Source organism: Rhinolophus ferrumequinum, chromosome 3 (genome assembly GCF_004115265.2).
Source record: "Rhinolophus ferrumequinum isolate MPI-CBG mRhiFer1 chromosome 3, mRhiFer1_v1.p, whole genome shotgun sequence".
Taxonomy (NCBI): domain Eukaryota; kingdom Metazoa; phylum Chordata; class Mammalia; order Chiroptera; family Rhinolophidae; genus Rhinolophus; species Rhinolophus ferrumequinum.
Window position 1 is genome coordinate 83,169,723 of NC_046286.1, and position 24,848 is coordinate 83,194,570.

The window sequence follows — 24,848 nt, forward strand, 5'->3', positions numbered from 1 at the left end:
ATCACTAGGTTCTGAATTTTAATCATATTTTTGAAGATGAAACACAGAACACGGGGAGGCAGCACCATGAAGTATAGTATTTCCCAACCCTGCAAAAATGAGAAATACTTTCAACATAAAAAATCCCAAGGATCTTTCCACATCTAAACAGCTGTGGTCCCACACGTTTAGATGACACTAACGTGTAAAGAGTGGTTATCATCTTGTAAGAGCTAAAATTAAAATAGACTGTGCATTATAATATCACAGATGGAAACATTACCACCAACACATGGTTCCACAGAGCTAATTGATAAGGAACTAGAATGTTCTGGTTTGTGGCAACCTGAGTTTGGAGATTTAAAATACCAGTTATCTTAGATTTTAAAATCCAGGCATATTTTCTCAATGTTCATGCTATCCAAATCTTTACAACGTTAGTTTCTGTTTATCTTTTAATATAAGTAAGCAATTGACAGAACTCTTAAGTTGCCTAAAACATACCCAAAAAAGTTTTAAGAAATAAGTTGTAACAGAAAAATGGATTATTTTCATTTAAATTTCTTGGTCACTGTCATGAGGAAACAAAGCAATTTTGCTTTTCCGAAATGAACTTTGCTCTGGAATGTGCCATCAATCGTTAATGTTATTGATTCAACAGACATTTTGTTTAATGTTTTGTAATTGTTTAAATAATCCTCTAGAAATGCTATGCCAATTATCAAAATGTTACCAAACTATGTAATAGTAGATTAATTAAACAGAATTAATAATGTGTCAATAATATTAAAACATTAAACAATTTTTTTCATTATGCCATTATATTTTTTTAAAAGAAAATATATTTCATTATAAATGTTGTGAAATGTGTATACATCTCTTCAAGTCTACATTACAGGGAAATCATACGTACCACAAGTTTGGTAGCCAGCTTCCAAGATGGCACTCAGTAATTCCCTTTTCCTCACAGCCAGTACAGTTACCTCTCACACTATATCTGGGTTGGTCTCTGTGATCAATAGCATATGACAGAAGTGATGGTACATCATTTCCAAGATTAGGTTATAAAAGATCTGTGGCTTCTACCTTGCTTCCCCTCTCTTGGAATATTTACTCTGGGGGAAGCCTTATTGGGGGAAGCCTTATTGTGAGCAGCCCTATGGAGAAGCACACGTGACACGTAACTGAGGCTCCCAACAGCAGGTGAAGAACTGAGTCATGCCTCCTGCCGAGAGGCACACTAGTGAGCTTAGAAGTGGATCCCTCAGATGGCTGCAGCCCCCGTTTACACTCTTGGGATGGACCACCCAACTAAGCCATCACTGGATTCCTGACCCTCAGAAACTGTGTGAGATAATATTTGTGGAATTAAGCCACTGTGTTTTTAGGTAATTTGTTACACAGCATTGGATAACTAATACAATAAAGACTAAAAAATGAGAGAAACTAAGAGAGATTAATCACCAAAAAACAGGCAAATTAACTGGAGAAAGAAAAATGTGTCCCCCTCCAATCCCAATAATGTTACAAATCACTCCTGATCTAACAATCTTGAAAAAAAAAACCACGTTATTTTAATAAGTCGATTTTATCTCTATAAAGAAAATTAAAAATCCAATGAGAAGATTAGAAATTTATTAGCCTTTTAATAGCAAATGAAGATCACAGCAACAACTTTTTGGATTTTTTTTAAAAAAGATAAATGCTTAAAGTTCATTGTAAATACACTGACAAAGATTCAGAGTAGTAAACATTTACTAGAAATATATTTTAAAATGGATGTTGCTGTTCTGGACATTATTTCTGGGGAAAGAATATCCCAGCCTTTTAGTCCTGCATATTCTTCATTTGGATTGACATCATTTTTCTGCATCGACAGAAAAGCTAGCAGTTTTGGATCATCTCCTCGTCATTAATCAAAGTATCATGCAGGAGCAGCCCTACTATGAGAAAAGAGATCAGGTTGTAGTACCAGCCCATCTCTACATTTCCCCAAGACATAAAATATTTCTTTTAATGACATGTTCTGCTAGTTTCTAAGCAAATTAAGCCACGTAGTCCTCTTTCTTGATAGCTTGTCTCTCTGCTTGTAGAAATTTTATTTCCAGACACAGATATTTATCAATTGTTAGGGGTTGGTAGTACCTTATTTATCCGTATCAGTTATAATTTTTGTTAATTATGGAATTTTAATGATTTGTATTTGATCAATGGAAATAAATGGTTCTTACTATGGTGAGGTCTGACCTTTCTGCGAAGAAGAGTTATAAGGACTGCTTGCTCCCTTGGATTAGTTCTGGTTTCATCAGGACATGAGAGGTCTCTAGGCATGATTAAAAATAATGTTGAGAGTGGAATCCATTCATGACAGGCTAAGAGATTCTAGTTTAAAAGTAGATATAGTATGCGAACAAAACTCAATTTGCATAAGACTTGAAAACATAATAAATAATGTGAAAACCTATATGTGTTACAGTATTTTGTTGATGTGAGGCTAGTATATAATATTGGCTAGTATAAATTGGCTAGTATATAATAAACATAGTAGCTAACATTTATTGAATCCTTACCATGTGGCTAACACTACTCTATGTACTTTATACAACCAAATCATTCAATCCTCATAACAGCCCTCTGGAAGGGACTTTTATTATCGTTGCCATTACACAGATGAGGAAACTGAGGCACAGAGAAGTGAGGTGAGCTGCACATGTTCACACAGCTCATAAGCAGATGACCTTAACCTATGCTCTTAACCTCCTCACTCACTTGCTACCCTTGGAGTAGAACTGAACCTACTTACAAAGGGTCTTAGGAATCAGTCATGGGGTGGGAGGGCAGTGCTCCAGGCCAGAGCCCTGAAATGGGGAAAATCGTGTCCAAAAAAGACAGTGAGTGTCCTTGGAACTGTCAAAAGATCAGTGTGTTTGGAAAAAAGTGAGGAAGAAAAGAGTGGCCAAGATGAAATTGAAGAAGTACAAAGGAGCTAGATGTCCTTCTTTGTAAGCCCTGGGAAGGAATCTGGGTTATATTTGAAATTCAGTGGTAAACTACTGAAGCCTCGTAAGCAGGGGTAGTCATGAGCTTATTTATATTTCAAATGGATTACTTTAGTACTGAGGGGAGAAAAGATTGGATGGGGCAAGAATAGAACTGGAGAGACCAGTAAAGCCATAATTACAGCAGCCCTAGTGAGGAAGGCTGAGCTTGCATCCAGATGCTGGCTGTGGGTATGGAGATGGGTGGGCAGCTCGGAGCTCAGTTTTCAAAGTAGAAACATCAGGACCTCCAGATGAAGCAGAACTGCAAGAGTCTCATGAGTAAGTGAGTTGCTGTGTGATGAAAGTTAAATTAACAGATGAGGATTTATCAAGGAATACTTGCCCTTTTATCTGTTTTGATGATGCAAAGGAGTGATAAAAAAGTAGAAGCAGCACTCTTTTTAAGGAGGAGAACTAGCATATTTAAAAAAGAAAAAACAATTGGTAACTAGTATATTCTTATGGTTTTTAAATTTTTGCATAGTTTTTAGGCACTGTCTTTGTTTCCATTTTGAGAATGTATAAACATTCCAGTTGAGGTAAGTCATTTTTCTAACCTGCCAGTACTGATAAGATAATTTAATCAACACCAAAGTGAAAATATGTCATGCCCACATAGATATCAGGAGTCATGTGCCAACTTATAGGTAACAAAAGCATGTTGTTCACATAGATTCATGGCCTAGAATGGAAGTACAGCTCTGATTCTCTGACAGTTCATCGATTTCACTTCCCAAATCATAAAGCTGTTGGACTGACACACACAGTTTTATTTCTGGGAGTGCTGTACCATTGCAACTTTGGTTTGGTACACAAGTTTCTTTGTGGTCTGGTCTTTTTGCAATTCTTCTAAATGTACCATGTTCACCAGCTACACCAAATTACCTGAAATACTCTAATTTACTTTGCTTTCCTGTGCCTTTGCAATGTTGGTGTCCTACTCCTATAGCATGTTTTGGACCTAAAAGATCCCTTGTTCCTTCATGTGTGCATCCATTTAATGAATATTGCTTTGTACTATTTTAGCAACTAAAATATGATGATGCTGTGATGTCGTGTAGGGTATACGTGGTCTCCACTAAAGAAAGTGGGCATTCCTGGCAACAGCCATCTGGGTAAGAGGCTGGTCTTTGAAGAGAAAATCGAACTCAGAAGACCTCAGAAATGGGCAGGGCATCTGAGTTCCCTTTGAGTTTTCCTGAGCAGAGTATGGACTTTGAGTAATAGAGGGATACTTGAGATTGCCCCCTTGAATTGTGGGTATTTAAGATGGCCTCTGCCAGAACAAAGCTGTGAGGGGTCTGCAACGAAGCATCTACTTAATGACCTTCCAAGTAACGATTGGTTAGCTATATCTTTAAGTCATATGATGGAGATTTGTGTCCCCTCTCAGTGTTTATTTTCCTTTTGTTGTATCTTGGCCTTTGGGAAAGCTTTCTAGCCCATTTCATCTATGTGACAGCACATTCTCTCACAGGGCGAATGCTCTGTATCTACTGTCAGGTCCTTCTAGTAGGAAGAAAAGAGATAAATGGCATTCAAAATGGGTAAATCTATGTTGACTTCGTTAGCAGAGTTTTATAAAATGTGGCTGCTACATTGGTTGCAAGAGAAACCTTGTGTACAGGTCTCCAGATATAGTGAAATGGTATGTGATATTTTCCTAATGGTCTCAAAATTAATACTAATGTCATCATCTAAATATGTTGCGGTTTTAATTATATGCCTAACAGTAAAAAGCATTTCCATTTCATTATATGAGTACTGTGGGAAAAGCCTAAATGCTTTTAATAAATTAGTGCCTGATGAACACTAATAAAAAGTGGTGAGTTTCTCTGAATGAACTCACAAAGAACTAGGGTAATCAGTCTTGTGGTTATCGAAACCTCTCTTTTTGGGAGCTCTGAGGCATTCCAACTTTGCTGTTATGGAAAAATAGAATATATTCACCCACCGATAAGGAAAACAACCAGACTTCTGGGGACTTCCCCTTTGGGGCAAGTATTCAAGTATCTCAAGGTCATGAGTAACTAGCAAAGCCTCAGCATTGAGAAAGCCCTGCCCAGTTTCGCCCAGAGAAAGTCTCCAGCCCCCACAGCCTCCTCTGTCCTGCAGCTGGAGCAGAGTGAAGGAATTACTGGGCTGTGAGCTGTTTGACATTGGGCATGTCTTATAAAGAGTATTTGTATCCCCAGTGCCTGGTAAATAAATGCTTTAAAACTGAAACAATCAGGTGGGGCACTGGTGAGGCTCACATAAATCATGAAATTGGGGTAGAACCCAGGTTCCCATGAGCATCTGATTTAGGGTGGAACAGCTTGAACCACTAAATCTTGACGGCTTGAAATCAGCTGGGTAAACTTACATTATACACGGGGGATTAGTACAGTCAGAAGTTACTCAACTGATGCTTTTTAATGAAGAAACAGTAGCCCATGGCAAGTGGTTGCTACATATTTCAAGTGTTTCAAGTGTCTTTTGAAATAGGAAAATACTTTAATATGGTGTAAGACCAAAAAAGAAAGAAAAAAAGAAAAAGAATAAAATCATCTCCTGAATGAGTTTTCTATTGTGGGCAATGAGGTTAAACAGAGTTAATGCACAAAAAGTACCAGAGGGTGATTAACCAATTTCAGGAAGCAAAAGTTATAACTCATCCTAATCACCACCAACGGAGGGCCAAACAGTATGGCTGCCTTCAACAGATTATCTTAAGTATTGTTCTAACTTCATCATGCGGAAAGGAAAGGCATGTTTTCTTTTGTCTCAAGTTATAAACTAATTCTCTTGAAAAATATTAACTCCTCTCTCCTCCACTCCCCCCTAATTATATATCAAGTTCTTTTAAAAAGAAAGTCTTCTAAACAGCACTTAAAATGTGATTCAAGAACTGTTTACTGAAGAAAAGATACACAACTGTCTTCTATAAAGGGCAGGGCATAGTTTGGTATTAATATTAGTTCCTTTGAACTTGATTATTTTCCCATAACCACAATCCCCACTATTATTTCTCTGCCTTCTCACTGCTGTATATATATGCTGCCTCAGTTTCTCTATAATAATACTTATATACATTTACATATAAATACATAACTAATACACTTATACAGGGCACTGCCACCTGCCCTATCTCATTGGCTTCTAATAATTATGTAAGTAGGTCAGAGAGAAGTTCTAAGAACCAGAGTTCTAAAACCACAGTGGGGCCTACTCTCTGGTCTACCGCTTACCAGTTGTGTGCCGTTAAGTAAGTTATTTAACCTCTGTGCCTCAATTGCCTCATTTGTAAAAAGAAACAATAATACTATCTGCCTCTTAGGCTCTGGGGTGATTAAATAGGATTTTTTACACAGACCTCCTAGAACAGTACCTGACACAAAGAAAGAGCTCAATAATTATTAGCTCAGTATTTTTCTCCGTAGTTAACTATTGTCATTTTAGCGCTGAATAGATACCCTGTCTCCCCGAAAACCTAGCTGGACAATCAGCTCTAATGCGTCTTTTGGAGCAAAAACTAACTAATCATGTAAGACCCGGTCTTATATTATAGTAAAATAAGACCGGGTCTTATGTTAGTTTTTGCTCCAAAAGACGCATTAGAGTTGATTGTCTGGTTAGGTCTTCTTTTCAGGGAAACACGGTAGAGGCCCAGAGAGACCGAATGACGGCCTGTGGTTATTCAGCCATATGGCGGATGCTTGAGCCCAGCGTTCTGACAATAACAGGGCTCTGTCTACTAGGATCACTCACCTACTGCCTTCAGGAAATGCTCCAAAGAACAGTGTGGTGGGAAGAAGGGATTGTATGATCACTGTAAATTTTGCATGTTAAAGATGACTGCTTCTAAGGAGAAATATAAGAAATTCAATGAGAAAAACCCAAGTGTTTCTTCTTCACTGAAACTTTACATGGTGGAACTGTACATAGTCATATCACTCAATCAATAGTTACTGGGCACCGACTATGTGCTAGAAATAGAAACGGATAGGTACTAGGTTAGAGCAGTAGAGGACAAATACACACAGAAGGCCCTGTTCTCATGGAGCAGATCTTTTTCTCAGTCTTGGACACCATCCATCAATATATGCCAATGTACCCTGCCAGGTATTTGCACGTTTATATCGATGACTGATGCATAAGTAATATAGAAAAAGCAGTGTTATTTCTTTATAGCCACACCCTGATAAGTAAATCTATGTGCTTAAACATGTTTTTGAATATTGCTGTTGGTGTTTAAAGAACTTTAGAGACTACTTTTTAAAATAAATGTATTGTTTACCTGCCAAAGAGAGTGTATATCTTCCAAGTAGCTCCTTCGGGAATGTTTATACTATAATTATTCTCATGGTACTGCTCAGCTCACTTAGTGGCATTTGCGACATGCTTCCTTTCAGCTACAATTATCTTCAGGGATAGCTAATAAACATGCCAAAAATTCCACCTCATTATTTTATAGTCACACCTCATTTTTGCCCAACATAGATAGCATTTCCCAGCTTGATTACTCAAGTCTGTTGTAAGTGCCTTTGAATGCTTTTATATTCAATTCACAAATCAAAGATGAAGGTTTGCCACTTAAGGGATTATTCTGACCAAGGTATACCAAACTCCACCTGGAACTCCATAAAAAAGGAGTTTAAGAGATACATTGTTGTGAGATTTTTGTGTATAGTCTCCTAAAATACCTATTTTGAATATGCCATATGTCAGCCCCATTGTTAGAAAACCAGTCCTACTACCTTATGTCATCTCTTGTATGTCTTCCCTTCCCTTCCCTTTTGGAAATTAGCTTTTTGATGGCAGAAGCTTGATTTTCTCCACATTTTGTGATCTCCAAAGTGTCTTAATTGATAGTAATGAGTATCATAGTAACTGGAAAAGTAGGTAAAAAAAAAAAAGTAAATGTGGGTTGGAGTCTCTAACACTTGATAACTTGCTTCAGAAAGGAAAAGATGAAACAACAGTGTCAAAGAAAAACCACTTGGGACCACTAAGGTATTGGAAAGAATAGTTGTTGGGAACTCCAAGTTCAGTCAATAGGTATTTATTAAATATTAACATACTTCATCCAGTTTACTTTTCAAATCATTTTTACAACTAGTACTTCTTTTTATCCTCACAGAAGCAATGCGATTCTTTTGTTAATATCTCCATCACTTGAAATTTTCAAAGAGAAAATTAATATAAAAATGGGAGAAAAATAATAGAAAAAGTAAGAGGCTTAAAAATAATTATTTAGTGAAGATTTGGAAGAAATTATCTAGTGGAGACTTGGAAGTAATTGATAGTATTTACTTCTGTTCATTGTTAATTGGGATATTGAGGCAAATGAGGTTGATGGTGTGATTTCAGACTTTCCAATTAAACAGAATGAAGACAGAAGTGTAGAGTCGCCTCTATCTCCTATCAGAAAGGTGAAATACTTTTCAATAGGCTAACTTTCCTCTTCAGTGACAAGTAGATGCTTTGTGTTTTGAGGGTGGCCAGGACTAGGATCAGACCTCTTCAGGGGTGAATTATGGCCTTAATAAAGTTGTGTAACTAAATGCAATAAAATGAACAGGGGCTCCACATAGGCCTTATTGAAGTTCAGCTCTTTGAGGTACTTATCTTGCCACAAGCATGTGAAAAAACAAACAAAAAAATACTGGTCAGGATAAAAGCAGAGCAACGTGAAAGCCGACCAATGAAGAAAAGTCAAAGTTGCTGGCGACACTGGAACTTCTCCAGGAGCAACTCAGAGAATGGATCAATTAAGACATTCCCTTTGCTCCTGCTCATTACAGCTAATAGAAGCCTTCAAAGGACTGTGTTGATTCAGGAAGTGAGAAATAGCACGTAGGACAGCAGCTCGATCTTAGAAAACCACAGCTGTAACACTTGTGCTTTTTGATAATTATTTGTGGTTTGATTCAGTATTGCAATGAGCCACAGAACACAGTGACTTGTTGAGGCTACCAAGGACCTTGAGGTCGGGCTGCCTATAGCTACAAAGCTCCTTACTCCCACTTCCTTGGTAATACCACCCTCGAAAATGTCATCCTCTTAGTGGTATTTTGATAGTTGTTGTTAGGTTTTGTTTGTGGATTTGTATAGTTTTATAAGAAAGAAATGTAGGCGTGAAAAAGGAATATTAACTACCTGGTAATTTATAGATAGAAAATGGCTTACAGCAGGAGTTACCTTTACTGATACTAAATATTAATTCTTGCTAATATTTTAAATGACAACTATCTGAATTTATATGCCATTATAATTATTTCACATAATATGGATGGCAGTTTACCTATGGCTATTTATTGAATTTATGTTTTTCCCTAAAAGCATTTGTAGTATTTGTTGATAGTAAGACTCTGATTTGACATCTCATTTCTTTTCTAATGCATCTTTCCTCAAGTAGACGGAAGGTGATGTGATTACTCACACACACACACACACACACACACACACTCACTGCAATTCAAAAGACTCAATTAAAAGGCCCCTTTTTATAGGAAGTCCTGCCTAACTTCTATATTAGATCAATTGCTTTAGTCTTCGCTTTGAGTGAAGCTTGGTCTCCTCAATTCTGGCATTTATACTTTAATGTAATAACCTGTCTGAGACTGAAGTTTCCATAGAGAAAGAGATTTTGTTTTCTTGTTCACCTCAATGCCTAGAACAGTTCCTGAAAGGTATGCACGCATGAATGCATGGATGAATGGAAAGTTGCTCAAAGGAAGACTATTTAAAAATCACATTGTCTCAATTTATATTTTAACTTTTGAAAACTCAAAAATGGATGCATGGGGTATTAAGGTAATTCTTTTTCAGTAAATCTGATCATCTCAAATATCTCATTTCCCTAAGCTATTTGTTCCTGAACTGCATGTGAATTCTATTTTGCACTTAAAAACTATGAGCCAATTTCTAAAATAACAAGGTAAGGCATTTAGTAGATAATTTAGTGAATCTTTTGCAACACATATATTTTAATCTAAAATAGAGGAGGAAGGCTGGCTTAGAATTATATAGATAGTTAGCCTTAAGTATGAAAATGGTTCTTATTGGAGCAAGGGGAAGGATTTTGTAGTGAAAGTGCCCCTTAGAAAAGAGGAGGCAGGAGGTAGAGATCTGAGAAGAGTGAGCCCCTCTGCTGAAGAAATTTAAACTTCACTGACTTTATCACACACCCACTGATGGCTCTCCCCCTTTTTTTTTATTGAGGTATAATTGATATATGACATTAGCTTCAGGTGTACAACATAATGATTCAATATTTGTACACATTGCAAAATGGTGGCTCTCTCTGATGTTCATGGAAAGTACAGCAGAAGACCTCATCTCTGCCCTCAACATACTCAGGGGAACCTTTCAGGCATGACCCTTCTGCAAAAGTTTCCCTTGGGCAGTGGACATAGACTAACAAACAGGCCAAGGAGGAGAACTGCTGCACGAAGCTGAAAAGGTAGCTTTTCTCCACTTTGGAAGCCAAGCCCACGGAGCCCGCTCACCACCCTACAAACCTTTGAGGGTATGGTAGGTGTCATGAATTCAATTTTGTCCTCAAAAGAAATACGTTAAATCCTAAGCCCCAGTACCTCATAAAAATAACCTTAAATAGATATAGGTTCTCTACAGAGGTAATCAAGTTCAAAGGAGGTCTGCAGGGTGAGTTCTATTCCAACATGACTGGTTACTATACAAATTTGGACACAAAGAGAGCCATGCACAGAGGGAAGGTTACGTGACTAGACGCGGAGGACACCCTGTGAAGGCAGAGGATTAGAATGCTGATCCACAAGCCAAAGAACACCAAAGATGGCCAGCAACCACCGGAAGCTAGGGGAGAGGCATGGAACAGAGGCCTCCTCACAGCATTCAGAAGGAATCAACAGCGCCAACATTTTGCTTCCAGAACTGTGAGATGGTAAATACATGCTGTTATCCAGCGACCCCGTTAGTGGTGCTTTGTTATGGCAGCCTTAGGAAACTAGTACAGGAGGTAATGACTTGGAAGTAATACTGGGAGGAGATTCAAGAGAGTAGCAGTTAAATGGGACTTTAACGCTAGGTTTCTGTAACAAGAGGAATTCTGAAAGATAAAGCAGAGGAAATACTTAATTTTAAAGTCTCCAGCCAGCATTCTGTTTTTTTTTTTCTAAAGTTCTCTCATTCTCTAATTTTATACATAATTTGATACATCTTAGAATTGATTGTAATGATTTAATTCATTTATCAGCTTTTGCATCAAATAATCATAAATGTGGACCAAGAAAAGTAAAAATGCTGTCAGAATATCACAATCATAGCATAAGTGTAATGTTACAATTAAGACACATAAAATGATTTTGCTTATTAAAATATATGCTACCTTTTTTATTATCATGTAGGTAAACATGTGAATCACACCTGGTAAAACTGTACATTGAAGAAAAAGATGGAAGTTAAAAAATCACCATAAAAATATCAAGCATATAATGAAAGGTGCTTTTAACCAAAGAATGCAAATTTACTGAGTAATATTTTGTGAAAAGTATTATGTCAAACACTAAAAAAGGCAACACGTAGATATGCAATTTTATTAAAAATATTATAAAAACAGTATTATAAACAACTTTATCTTGAAATGCTTAAAGTATTATTTTTTAGCATTATTAATTCTATTTGCCTATTATCTTTGTCTTTAACCAAAGTTTATGCGTAAATGGAAAATATGTGCCCTCCCCATGACTCCCAAGAGTCAGAACTATATAAAAAAGTACACTCAGAGCAGTGTGGCTCCCCTCTCATTCCTACCGCCTTGTTCCTGTACTACACCACCCCCTTAGGTAATCCATCTCCTTAGCTGCTCTCCACAGCAAATACTGTCTTTCCTGAATTTATTCTGCAGGAAGCAGAGTAAAAAGTTACAGGCAGTAGGACTGCCATTCTGAAGAGTGCGGCTGGTGATACCTACAGCCGCACGCTTGGATCTTGGGTTATATGATGCTCTCCAGACATGCTGGGGATAGGCCTCAAGCATGAGGAGGCCATGCAAATGTACATGTACAAGAAACCATCTCACGTCTGCTCCAAAGGCAATGGGAGACAAAGAGGAGGAGGTAGTAAAGACGAATGGATCCCTCAAACAAAAACAGACAACCTTCTCTGCCACAAAGATAACTGAGAAGACTGTTGAAGCAAAAACCTCTGTTACTGCCTTGAATAACACTTAACCAGAAATAGAAAAGTTCTTTCCCTCCCGTCCTCTAGAGTTTGAGACTTTCAGCCTGCCTGGACAGCATCAGATTGCACGTCTCCTCTTCAATGGGGTGCCTCTCATTATCCTTGATGAGGAGAGGAACCTGAAAAGCTGTTACACTGCTGGGCCCCCTTACCTCTGAAGATGCCCTCTCCCCAGTGGGAGTCTAATCTGTTGCGGACTCCTGCAAGCATTCTGTCCATCCTGGATGTTGAACTGCCGCCTCTTTGCTATGACTTGGATATTTAAATGTCTTAGCACTTTATAGTTTGTATGTATGTATTTTTGTATTAATAAAGCAATTCTTTGTTTTAACAGTCAAAAACAAATGACAAGCTTGTTTGATGAAAAGAACATCTGAGTGGGCAAATGCTATACTGGCTGTAGGAAAGAACCCAGATTTACACCTGGTTCTTGACTACTAGCACATGGTATGTTTAAAACAAGATGTTTTCAAGCTATGTTGAAGAAAATATTGGAAATAATTCAATTTTGAAATGAGTTTGGCTAATATGGTCATGGCATACCCCTGAGGAGTTCTGATTTGTGAAGCAGAAAAGAACTATCTTGTTAAGTAAAAACAAACAAACAAACAAACAAACAAACAAACAAAGAACTGTAAGAGTATCTCTACCCGCTACATTTCATATAAGAAACAAGGGGGATATGAAAACACATATACACTTATCTGCTCATTGCTGCAAAAGAAATATAGTAAGGATCAACCAGAAACTAAGGAGACTTGGTTACCTATGGGAGGTGGTGAAACATGGGATCGAGGTCACAGGAATGAGGAGGGAGTGACACGTCTCTGTGTGTACCATTTTGTATAGCTCTGGCTCTTAAACCATAGTAGTGTTTCACATATCCTTCCAATACCCCCAAATGAACAAATAAAACCTACCATCCTGTGGGGGAACCCCAAGTGAACAAATGATCCTAACCATATTGCAAGTGGATAACATACAAGAGCTGAAGAAAAAAACCTGAAGAAAAAAAGGACTAATCTAAGTAATTTTGATCAACGATATCCTGAGTGGATATTGTTTTGCTAAAGACCAAAGACCTATACATTAGTGCTATAATCTAGTTAGTAAATGTGCTTCTCATAAGAGCATGGGTTAGCAATTTGGAAACTATTTTATACTAAAATTGAACACATCGGTAAACGTAGTAGTTTCTCATTGTTGGAGAGAAATTGTAGTTTCTCATTGTTGGAGAAAGAAGCTACAAATAAAGAAAGGAAGGGCCATAAAAACAGACACATAGATCAATGGAATAGAATAGAGAGCCCTTATAACTCAGAAATTCCACTCCTAGGTATCTATCCAGAGAAATACAAAATGCTAATTTGAAAAAATTTATGCACCCCTATGTTTATTGCAGCACTATTCACAATAGCCAAGACATGGAAACAACCGAAATGCCCATCGGTAGATGACTGGATTAAGAAACTGTGGTACATTTATGCAATGGAGTATTACTCAGTCATAAAGAGGAATAAAATCTTGCCATCTGCGAGTATATGGATGGAACTGGAGAACATTACGCTAAGTGAAATAAGTCAGGTGGAGAAAGACAAATATCATATGATCTCACTTATATGTGGAATCTAAAGAATAAATGAACAAACTAATCAGAAACAGTCTCATAGATATAGAAAAAAAAACTGAGGGTTGCTAAATGGGAAGGGGGTGGGAATGAGGGAGAAGGTGAAGGGATTAGAAAGTACAATTGGTAACCACAAGATTGCCACAGGGATACGAAAAACAGTTTGGGGAATATAATCAATAATGTTGTACAGATTTTGTAGGATCTCAGATGGATACTTGTCTTATTAGAGAGACCATTTCATTGACAGTGTACGTGCCTGACCACTGCACTGTACACCTGAAGCTGAAGCTGAATAATAATGAATGTCAACTATAATTTCAAATATATTTAGTCACAGGATGTGGAGTACAGCATAAGGAATAGAGTCAATGCAATTGTAACAGCTATATACAATGTCAGAGGGATAATAGATTGGGGGACGGAGGTTATTGCTTTGTGAGGGGTGTAAATGTCTAACTATTACATTGTTTTGCACACCTGAAACTAATAAAAAAAAAGAAAAGGAAAGAAAGGAAGGCCAGTGTGAACTCTGTGCTGTTGGATTGAAATCAGACGTATCAGTGTAAGATCATCATTTTTAAAATGTGTATTCTCCCTCTCTCTTTCTCTCCCTCCTTCTCCATACACACACACACACACACACACACACACACACACACACACATATATATACATATATATATATATATATATATATATATATATATATATATATATAAATGTGTATATACTCTCTCTCTGTCCCTCTCCCTCTCCATAGAGGGAGAGAGAGAGAGAGAGAGAGAAATACCGATGTGTGTGGGTGACTGGGTTAGTGTACATATTTATAATTCCCAGCTCTGTCCACTGAGAGAGCCTAGAAACAAAATCCCAGTAGCAATGAGCATGCCTGGCACCCAGATCTTGGTTTCTAAATATTATTCTACAGTAGAAAGACCTAAAGCCCTGGGGAAGTGGCTGACACCAGGCCTGGGAAGGGGAAATACAAGATAAACCTAGAACATTTTGTGGTGCTAGAAAGCAATGAGGGGCTCAAAAAGAACAGGTCTTGTGGAAAGGTCAAAGGGGCCAAACTAATAAAAGAGCTTTAAATGGCCAACGCTGGAACAATTTGAGCAGCAAACGTAACAATAATTGTATTCGATTACAATTCAAAAATAAAGAGATGCCTTAGAAAAAAAAAATCTTTTTCTCTATACCAGAAATACAGAAAGAAAAAAAAAAAGAAAAAAGAGAAGAAATCAGGTTAATTAATCATTCTGGTTTACTGGATTCCAGCTAGTAGAGTTTAAACTTAAAAGCGAAAACACTTCAGTTTCCACATGTCATGGATCAGTTAAAAGTTTTATTTCCGAAAAATCAAAGAGCACAAATCTGTACATGGTCGTACCTGCAAAGTAAAAAAAAAAATGATGTGCCTAGGCGAGAGGGTATTTAGAAACGCTGCCTCTTTCTAGATCCCATTCTTTTCGAGCAGATCCTTTCAGGGAGTTTGGTTTTTTGAAAGTGCAGACATCAACTCAACTCCGCAGCAGGGAGGTCCCTGTGAAAGGGCAGCAGGTCCCGGCGGCCCACCGAAGGGCGCAATCCGGACAAGGCTTCTTAGCGCGACCGCCGCGGGGTTGGCCGGAGCCTGAGATGTGCCGGCGAGAGCGTTGCGCGCGGTCAATATCACGGACAGCACGTTACGAGATGTGGGTACCACTTAGAGCGACCACCGTCAAACTTCCTCCATCCCCGCGAGGGAAAGTGTGACTCACGGAGTCGTGCAAACTTGACGCAGAACCAGGTGTGCGAGCGTGGCGGGGAGTTTCTCCCTGGGGCTCCCTGCGCAGACCCCAGGCCTCCCGCTCCACCCACGGAGAAACGAAACCCGGCGGGCGGGACGGAGCCCCGCCGCGCTGGGCTGCTGGCGGGGCCGGCTCTGGTAGGTCCGCGTCCTGCACTCGGCGGTGCCCGGGGGCGACCCACCTACCTGCGCGTCCCGACGGCGCGGCCACAAGCAGCAGCAGCAGTGGTGGCAACAGCGGCAGGACCTGGCAGCCGGGCGCCGGGGCCTCTCTGGCCGCCGACCTTCCTGGGGGCCGGGGGCCCCACATGGGCTGCCCGACCGAGTCACATCTCAGCGGGAGGCCAGCAGAATCCTACGCCCCCTTCTCCAGCGACGGACTGCGGCGGCGGCGCTGTCCTCCGGCTGCGCGCGGGGCTCCTGGAGGCCCAGCGCCCAGGGCGGTGGTGCGAGGTCCGCGCCCCACCCGCGTACCGCCGGAGCCTGAGCTGGATGCCAGGGCGAGGAGAAGGTCCCGTGATTTCTAGTTCTCAGCCACTCGTTGTTTCAGTTCTGAGTCTAGAGAGTTTTCATTGCCCCAACCAATGAGGTCACTACTGCAGTAAAGAGAGTGAGGCGAGCACACTGAAAAGTGATTCTGGTATTCAGGTCTGAATGTCACGTCTCTCAAGCTTTGGAAATGTCAGAGTTCAGTTTCTGGAAGAAGAATGAAACGGATATTTCTCAACATGCTGTCAGGCACTCCGCCATACATAGTATTTGATTTCATTTAATCCTCACCACCTGCGATTCGGTATTGTCCCATATTTCCCTGATGAGGAAAGGGAAACTCAGAAAGTCCAAGTGTTAGCCTAAATCAAGTCTCCCAAGCCTGTGAGCACTGGCGTGGGAACTTACAGGCCTGATTCAAGGTCCCATGCTCCTCCTAATGGTTGGGCAGGGATTGAAATTAAGAAATGTATTGAAATGGTATAAAGAAAATCTGAGAGACAGACTCAGCTCTAGTCTTTGACAGGGAGTTATAAAAATTGGTCACAGTCTGTAAATAGAATAAACAATTTAGTTCAAACATGTTCCCTCTGTTTCCCTTACAAATACCTGTTTTCAAATGTACAGATGAAGAAAAACGACCCTAAAATTAGATCAATGACGTTTATGTTAGAAAACAGAATCTTCAGTAATTGAAACAAGATTTTTTTTTTGTGGGAGGGAGTGACAGGTTGGTCAGGATTGTCAGAGTCCCCTAAATATGCTAGGTCCTTCTCCCCAGAAAGACTTGGAAATACAGGATGAATCCAGGTCAGGTTGTCCCTTTGGCTGGGACTTGGCTTTGTGATGCGGAACCTAGGACTCTGCAAACCACAGCTGTTTGTTAGCCGTGTTCTTTAGTTCCACCAATAGGGGGCGCTGGAGGAATACCGAAAGCTGGAGGAGGAGCGAAGGGACTTGCAGGTTCCTGTGTATGGTTCTTGCTTGCAATACGCCCCAGTGGCTCTGTCCTGGCGTGAGCAGCTGGTTCTTGTTCCAGGTTCCTGCTGCTGCTTGTACTCCCAGCATCAGTCTCATTGCACTGCTTCAGGAATACCAACAATAGGTCGGCCATGTCCCGTTCTCAGAGGTCTGAGTTCCAGTTTCCTAGCTTCCTCTTCCAGGAATGTAACCCCCACGTCTGTCTTCCTTTGTTCCTTCAGTCCCAAGGCTGGTAGTTGCTTGCTGTAGTTACTCTGTCACAGTCTCACAATCCCCTTTTTACTTTTCCAGTTCTCCAACTTCTGTTTACCCAATTCCTCATAGCAAATTCTTTCTTTTAAAATATCTGGTGTGGTTTCTGTTTTTCTGGTTGGACTCGAACAGATTCAGCAAGGGTTTAAGGATGGACTGAACATGTTAGGAAGGACTCTGTCTTATCAGTAAGTACATCATCCGTTGTCTTGAGTTGCTGTTCTTACTAACTGTAAATTATATTAGTTTAGCACCATCATTATCATGTTAAGTCTAGTGGGTTAAATGTGTGTATTTGCCACAAAAGTATTTTGGGCTCATCATTTTTTGATATCTAAGCTTTAGGACTTGTATGCATTTCTATTCAAACATGAATTGTTCATGGTCCTAAAGGGGATAAAGCAGAGATACAGGCAGCCTTCCCTCCCATATCCCCTCACTCTTCGTAACTTGAGCAGTAACAGTTCATTGTTTCCTCCCTTTAGGAAGGGGAAATGGGTAGGATACTTGGGACTTGCAGTCCTTTGCCCCCCATAAGTGGGCTACCCCCTGTCTGTGAGCCAAACAGTGGAATGTATACCCCTCCTTCCTCTTTCCCTTCTTCCTCAGGGTCCCCTTTGCACTTGTCAGAGGGCAAGTCAGAATTTCACTGTTAACAAACTCGCCACTCTGTCCTCAGTATGCTGTGTTTGTTGTAGGATGAGTGTGACCTCAGGAATTCGTAGCTGTGACATTGGTGTTTCCCAGGCATTAAATTATTAAAGAATGCAGTCATGACTTTTGTTTTTACCTGTGACCCAGAGCTCACCTTAGGGAGTTTCCTTTGTACCTTTAAATTCTTACCCACCCATGTAAACTTCAGAAAGACCAGTCTGAGTGCCTCCCTGTGTAAACCTTCCCAGTCAAATCTTAGTATATCCTTCATTAGATTTTTGAAATGACTCAACACATTCAAATGGATATTTTCTTCTACTTATAAAAATGACAACCCTTGCCATGATTTACCACACTGAGATCTTAATTTTTGGAGCCTGATATATGGATTTCTGGGCTTTCTGATCAGAAAGGCCATAAACCAACACCTCCCACCCTCAACAGAAGCACTAACACCACAAACCAAAGAATACAGACTTTTCCTATTCCAGTTGAACTCTAGTTTCCCCGGAATACTACTACTTCTAATTCTCCTCCTCCTCTTCCATCATCTGAAGTTACTAAATTCTTACTTTGAGCCAGATATTATGCTAAGAATTTTACATGTACCGCCTCCTTAGATCCTTACAATAACCCTGTGAGTGAGTCACGTTACCCTAAGTTGCAAAACGAGGAAACAGGCTTGGACAGGTCATTCACTTAATAAGCAACAGAACTGGGATCTGAATCCTGGTTAATCTGATTCCAAAGTCTTTGTTTTTCATTACTTCCTTATATGCCTCTTACACTTAGGAAAATAAAGCAAATATGTTTGAGTGGTGAACTGTAAAATAGCACACATATTAAGGTGCATACTTACTAATTTATGAAAAAATGCATCATTGGTGTGATTTCCATATAATAAGCTCAGTTGTGAATGGGAACAGCTACCCATTCCTGGACACTCAGGTAGGGCCAAGGGCACCTTCAGTATGTACTAAGGTGTATGTACCAAGGTTCAGTATGTACTCCAGAGTAAACCTGCAGATTACGGGACAGGTGTTAGAGGGAAAGAGTTGGCAAGATCAAGTTCTCTGAAAAGGGTTGGGGATGGGGACAAACTTGAAAAAAGGAGAGAGTCCTGGGGAGATAATAAGCATTCAGTACTGCAATTTCTAAAATCCTTGTACAGTGGTACGTTGGTTTTCTAATGTAATCCATCTTGGAAGACAATTCGAGTTCTGAACCATTGGAAAACAGCTGACAGCTAGGCCTCAGGATCTTGCACTCAGTGGAAGCCACGTGACATGTTCGACTTCCAAGGCGTGTTCGAAAACTGAAGCATTTATTTCTGGGTTTACGGCATTTGTAAACCGAAATGTTCTTGAACGGAGACGTTCAAAAACCAAGGTACTACTGTAGTCTACTCTTCCATTCTCTGTGAAAATTTGAGACTGCTAACAATTTTTATATTATGCCATCTGCTTAAATCCAAATAATATCTAATACTTTAAATCCCATGGAATCCAATCTCATTCAATCTTCCTTAACTTTTTCAATTCTTTTGAGAAGTGGTTCATGCATTTTTTTAAATCTTGTAATTGTGAAGTATCATACGCATACAGAAAAAGGCACAAAGATAGATGTTACAGCTCAATGAGTTATCACAAAGTGAAAGTGTTGATAAGCATCACCCAAGTCAAGAAATGGAACAATGCTGACCCTCCCCTACCCCTTCATTTCTCTGCCAGATCACTGTGTATTCCATTTTACCCGGCTTCTCTCACTCCACATTATGCTATGAGAGTCACCCACGTTGTTACCTGTTGCTGTAGTGCAATGCTGTGAAGTTACTCCACAATTCATTTTTTTCTCTCTATTTTTGATGACATTAGGTTGTTTCTGGTTTGGACCTATTAGCAATAGTGCTGCTTTGAACATGTTTGTATGTGTCTATTGCTTAGGTGGGCATATTTCTGTCAGATACATACCCAGGTGTGTAATTGCTGGATCATAGGACAGACATAATGTCATCTGACATTGGCCAAACCTGTTGGCCAAGGTTGTAGCAGGGTACACGCCCATCAGCTGTAATGAAAGTTCTTTTTCCACATTCTTGCTAATACTTTCAGGCTAATACTTTTTAGTATTTTCAGGCTTCATAATTTTAGCTATGTTAGAGGATATATAGTGGTATCTCATTGTGGTTTTCATTTTCACTTTTCTGATGATTAATGACATTTAGAACTTTTTGGTAAATTTATTAGCCATTTGGGTCATGCATGGATCTGGTTGCTTCTTGCCTATTTTTTTTTTTCTGTTAGATTGCCTTTTTATTTTATTTTTAATTTGCTTGAAGGAATTTGTTACATATGCTGAATATGTAACAAATTTAGAACTTATGTACGTTGCAAATATTTTCCCTCTTGTTGTGGCTTGCTTTCTACTCTCTTACTACAGTAATAAAAGAAGTTCTTAAATGTGATATAGTCTGTGACAGGGAGAGAAACTCTCTCTCTCAAACGTAAACAAGTACTTTAGAAAGTAAGTGAATTCTCTCAGGAAGGCAAAGGGGAAAGTCCCTATCCTGGATATGAACATTTGGCTGAAGAAGATAAGTTTAATCATCCTTTGAATGGGAACATATGGCTCCAGGTCTAACACCCTTGCAACATGAGGAGCAAATGAGTCTGGGGAATAGGAGATAGTCTATGATGTGCCGATTTCCTTTGCTCAGGAAGACAAACTGTCCAGAAATGTGAAAATATTCATGGAGTTGTTTTCCTGACATTCTGTTATATGAATACACCACATTTGATTTATCCATTCTCCTGTTGATGAACATTTGAGTTGTATCTTACTGAGTTGTAGGAGTCCTTAATGTATTCTGGATTCTGGATGTACATCCTTTGTCAGATATGGATGTTGCAAATATTTTCCCCCAGTTTATTGCTTGCCTTCTTAATTTTTACAATGCTTGCAAGAGCAGAAGTTTTTAATTTTGATAAAGTCCAATTTTTCAATTTTTTTCCTTTTTAGTTGTGTTTTGGTATCCCATCTAAGAAATCTTTGTGTAGCCCAAGGTTGAAGATGCTTTCTCCTAGAAATTTTATAGTTTTACTTTTTACAATTAAATCTATAATAGGTTGTAAGTTAATTTTTGTGTATGGTATGACAAAAAAGTAGAGATTCATTCTTTTTGTCATGCACTGTTCCTCTTGATTCTATACCATTTGCTCAAAAAATTTTCAGTCCACATTAAATTGCTGTAGCCATTTTGTTGAAAATCTATTGACCATATATGTATGGGTCTATTTCTGGATCTCCAGCCTTCTCATTGGTCTCTGTGTCTGTTTTTACACCAATACCAAATTTTAAAAAATAAACTTTTTAGCTTTTATTTTTGTCCTTTGGAAAGAAAATTTGCAAAGGCAGTACAGAGAGTTTCTGTATACTCCTTACCCAGTTACATAGCCATGGTAAAATTTTAAAACTAAGAAAGTTACATTGGCATATTACTGTTAAGTAAACTCCAGACTTTATTTGGATTTCTCTAGTGTTTCCATTTCTGTTCCAGGATTCATTCCAGGGGACCACATTGCATGTAGTCGCTGTGTCTCCTCAAATTCCTCTGGTCTGTGATAATTTCTCAGTCTTTCCACGTTTGTCATGACCTTGCCAGTCTTAAGAAGTTTTGGCCAAGTATCTTGTAGACTTAATAGATATCTACGGATAATTTAAAAATATTAATATGAGAGTTTAGAAATGTTTCTAGACATGAATTCAATATTCAGAAAGCAACTGCACATCTGTACAGCAATACTAATCAGGTGAAAATTAAATACAAGTATCATTTAGAATGGCATGAAAGATACCCAGGGCCATAGACAACCTTTATGGGAAAATGTATGAAATTCCAATGAGTGACATCAAAAAAAATTTTTTTAGATGGGGACTTACAGATTGCAGTTATGGATTGAGGGCTCAATATCTGTTAAAATTAGGTCATAGATTCAATGCAATTCAAGTCAATGTTTTAACAGATTTCTGTGAAACTTGATAAGGTGATTATAAAATCTATGGAATTGCAAAGGTCCAGAAATAATCAAGACTTTTTTTTTTTAAGTTCAGATGGGAGCACTTTCTCTTCTACATATTAAGATTCCCTTCTACATAAAATTACAGTAAGACAACGTGGTAGACTAAAAGATCAATGAAACAGTATAGAGAGTCTGACATTTATAGACAGTCCATAAATGATAAAGGGGATATTTTAGATTAGTAGGGAAAGAATGGGATTTTCACTGAATTCTGGGAGAATTGGGTATTTACCTTATTTCATACAACATACAAAAATTATGTAAGGTGCATTGAAGAGCTGTTATGGGTTAAATGATATCCCTCCCCCTCAAGTCATAGGTTGAGGTCCTAACTTCCAGTTCCTCAGAAAGTGACCTTATTTGGAAATAAGGTTGTTGCAGATGTAATTAGTTAAGTTAGGACGAGGTCATACTGGAGTAGTATGGACCTATAATCCATATGACTCATGTCCTTATAAAAAGGAGAAATTTGGACGCAAACGTACACAGAGAGAATGCCAGGTGAACAGAAAGGCAGAGGTTGAAGAGGGCATGCATCTCCGAGCCAAAGAACACCAAAGACTGCTGGTAAACCACCAGAAGCTAGGAGACAGGCATGGAATAGATTCCCTCGCAGTGCTGCAGTGCTCGCAGAAGGAACTGGCCCAGCTGACACCTTGATTTCAAACATCTAGCCTCCAAAGCTATAATATATTTTTGTCACTTAAGCCACCTTTGTTATGGCAGCCCTAACAATAGAAGATTTTATGTATTCTGAATACTGGGCAACTTTTACTTAATTTTAAAGAATATTTTTAACTAAGAGATTTGTGATGTTTGGTCATTTCTTTTCTATTGTGAGATTGAAAACTACTATGGAAAATGGAAACAGTACTCCCGATAGAAACAATGGCTTCTGGAAGGGTTTATAAATAGCCTCAGAAGTTAGTTCAGTCAGTACCATAAAGAATGGTAGTAATAAAGAAGATGAAAATCCTTGCAAATGTTGAATGACCTTGGCATTCACGATCACCAAAAAAGATCTCAATGCAACAACTGTTGGTATAATAATTCAGCTGGTGGTTGCACCTGCCAGGCATGCTAATTAGCCAGAGGATGTGAAAAGAAACTAAAGAGTCCTGTTTTCTGGTGTGGAAAGACGGAGCACAATATTAATCACCTATTTTGTTCCAAGTCCTGAGGTCGTTTGGCTTTGCTCAGTTGTAGCATAGTTCCCTCTGCTGGGTAGTTTAAGGAATTTAGATTTGAAGAGCTTTGGTTAGCATGTTGGTCATTTTGGAGTTTTTATTTCAAAAGGGGCCTAAAATAACCAAAATAATCCCAAATAGAGCAAAATTGGACAATTTACACCAATATTTCAAGACTTTATGCTATAAATTGATAAATTAGAATGTATCAATTGATAAATTAGAATGTGTTAAAATGAACAACTGTTCATCAAAAAAACTCCTCTAATGACTGAGAAAATAGAGCAGAAGAAATTTGCAATGCACATGTACATCAAAAGAATGCAGAAAATATGAATACCTCCTACAAATTGATGAGAAAAAGATGGACAGTCCAACATAAAAATAGGCAAAAGTTTCAACAGGTACTTCAACCAAAGAAGATATCAAAAATATCTGCATTAGCCAAACGTACATTCTAGAAATGATAACATAGAAGGGCAACCGACAGTTCTTTTATCTTTTAGTCCTTCTTTCTTACCAATAAGCTGAGGGTAGATGAGTGTTGGTATAACGTGCACGTACCAAGAAGCAAGCTAAAAATATCCGACTAGTTCAATGCAACATCTTCATTGTTTTGTTAAGAATGAAGTACATATGTATGTACAAGCTATGAAATACGAATTGGGTAATTTCAGCGATTCTGCATACAGGTTAAATGCTCTTATAGATGCATTGAAAACCGCCACCGCACGATATAAAGGTAAATTGTGAAATTCATGCTAATATCTAAGCATTTTAATTTTTCTTCACTTAGAGTGACATTAAATAGCAAATAAAGGAACACCATGACAAGTTGAGAGAGATCATGCAAAAAAGGAAAAGGTTTTGTATTTTAGTACCTTTAATGGCATTTTCCCCCACTTTTTGAACAAGAAGCCTGACATTTTTACTTTGTATTGAGCCGTGCAAATTATGTAACCAGCTCAGTTTACGAATCAGTAATTTTAATCCTGGATATATACTTAACAAAAATAAATGCTGATTTTTGTGAAAAGACACATATAAAAATGTTAACAGATGTATTCATAATACCTCAAAACAAGAAATAACCCCAATGTGCTTCAACAGTAGAACATATAAACTAGCATATTCATATAATGGAATACTAGACAGCAATGAAAACAAATGGATCGCTGCTACCTGCAGCAATGTGAACGAATCTCACAGGTGTAACTTTGAACAACAGAACCCAGACCCGAAAAGAGCACATATCCTATGTGATTTCATTTATGAGAAGTGCAAAAACAGGCTAAATAAATGTGTATTGATAGAAGTCAGACTACTGATTACATTGGAAGTTGGAGGAGGGGACAAAACAGAGACTTCTGAGGAGCTGGGAATGTTTTCTGTCTTGATGTAGGGGTGATTAAACTTACACATGTCACATATGTAAAAATTAAACAAGCTGTCCCTTCAAACATACGTGTAAGTTTTACACCTCAAAAAGAGGAAATAAAAAGAAAAAAGTTATCTGTCCCAAAGGTAGCATGATGGATGTGGAACTCTCTCTCTCTCTCT

General features: G+C 38.6%; 1 protein-coding gene across 2 annotated transcripts in view; it reads right to left on the reverse strand.

Moving 5' to 3' along the window:
- The window catches only part of IL20RA (interleukin 20 receptor subunit alpha), a 31,967-nt gene extending 15,461 nt beyond the window's left edge, over positions 1-16,506 (reverse strand). The window contains exon 1 of one of the 2 annotated variants that reach the window (XM_033103365.1): positions 15,833-16,506. In XM_033103365.1, the coding sequence (XP_032959256.1) occupies positions 15,833-15,956 (124 nt within the window). In that variant the 5' untranslated portion in view covers positions 15,957-16,506. The remainder of the gene's footprint in view (positions 1-15,832) is intronic. The other variant, XM_033103366.1, reaches the window with a different exon arrangement.
- Positions 16,507-24,848: the final 8,342 nt, after the last annotated feature.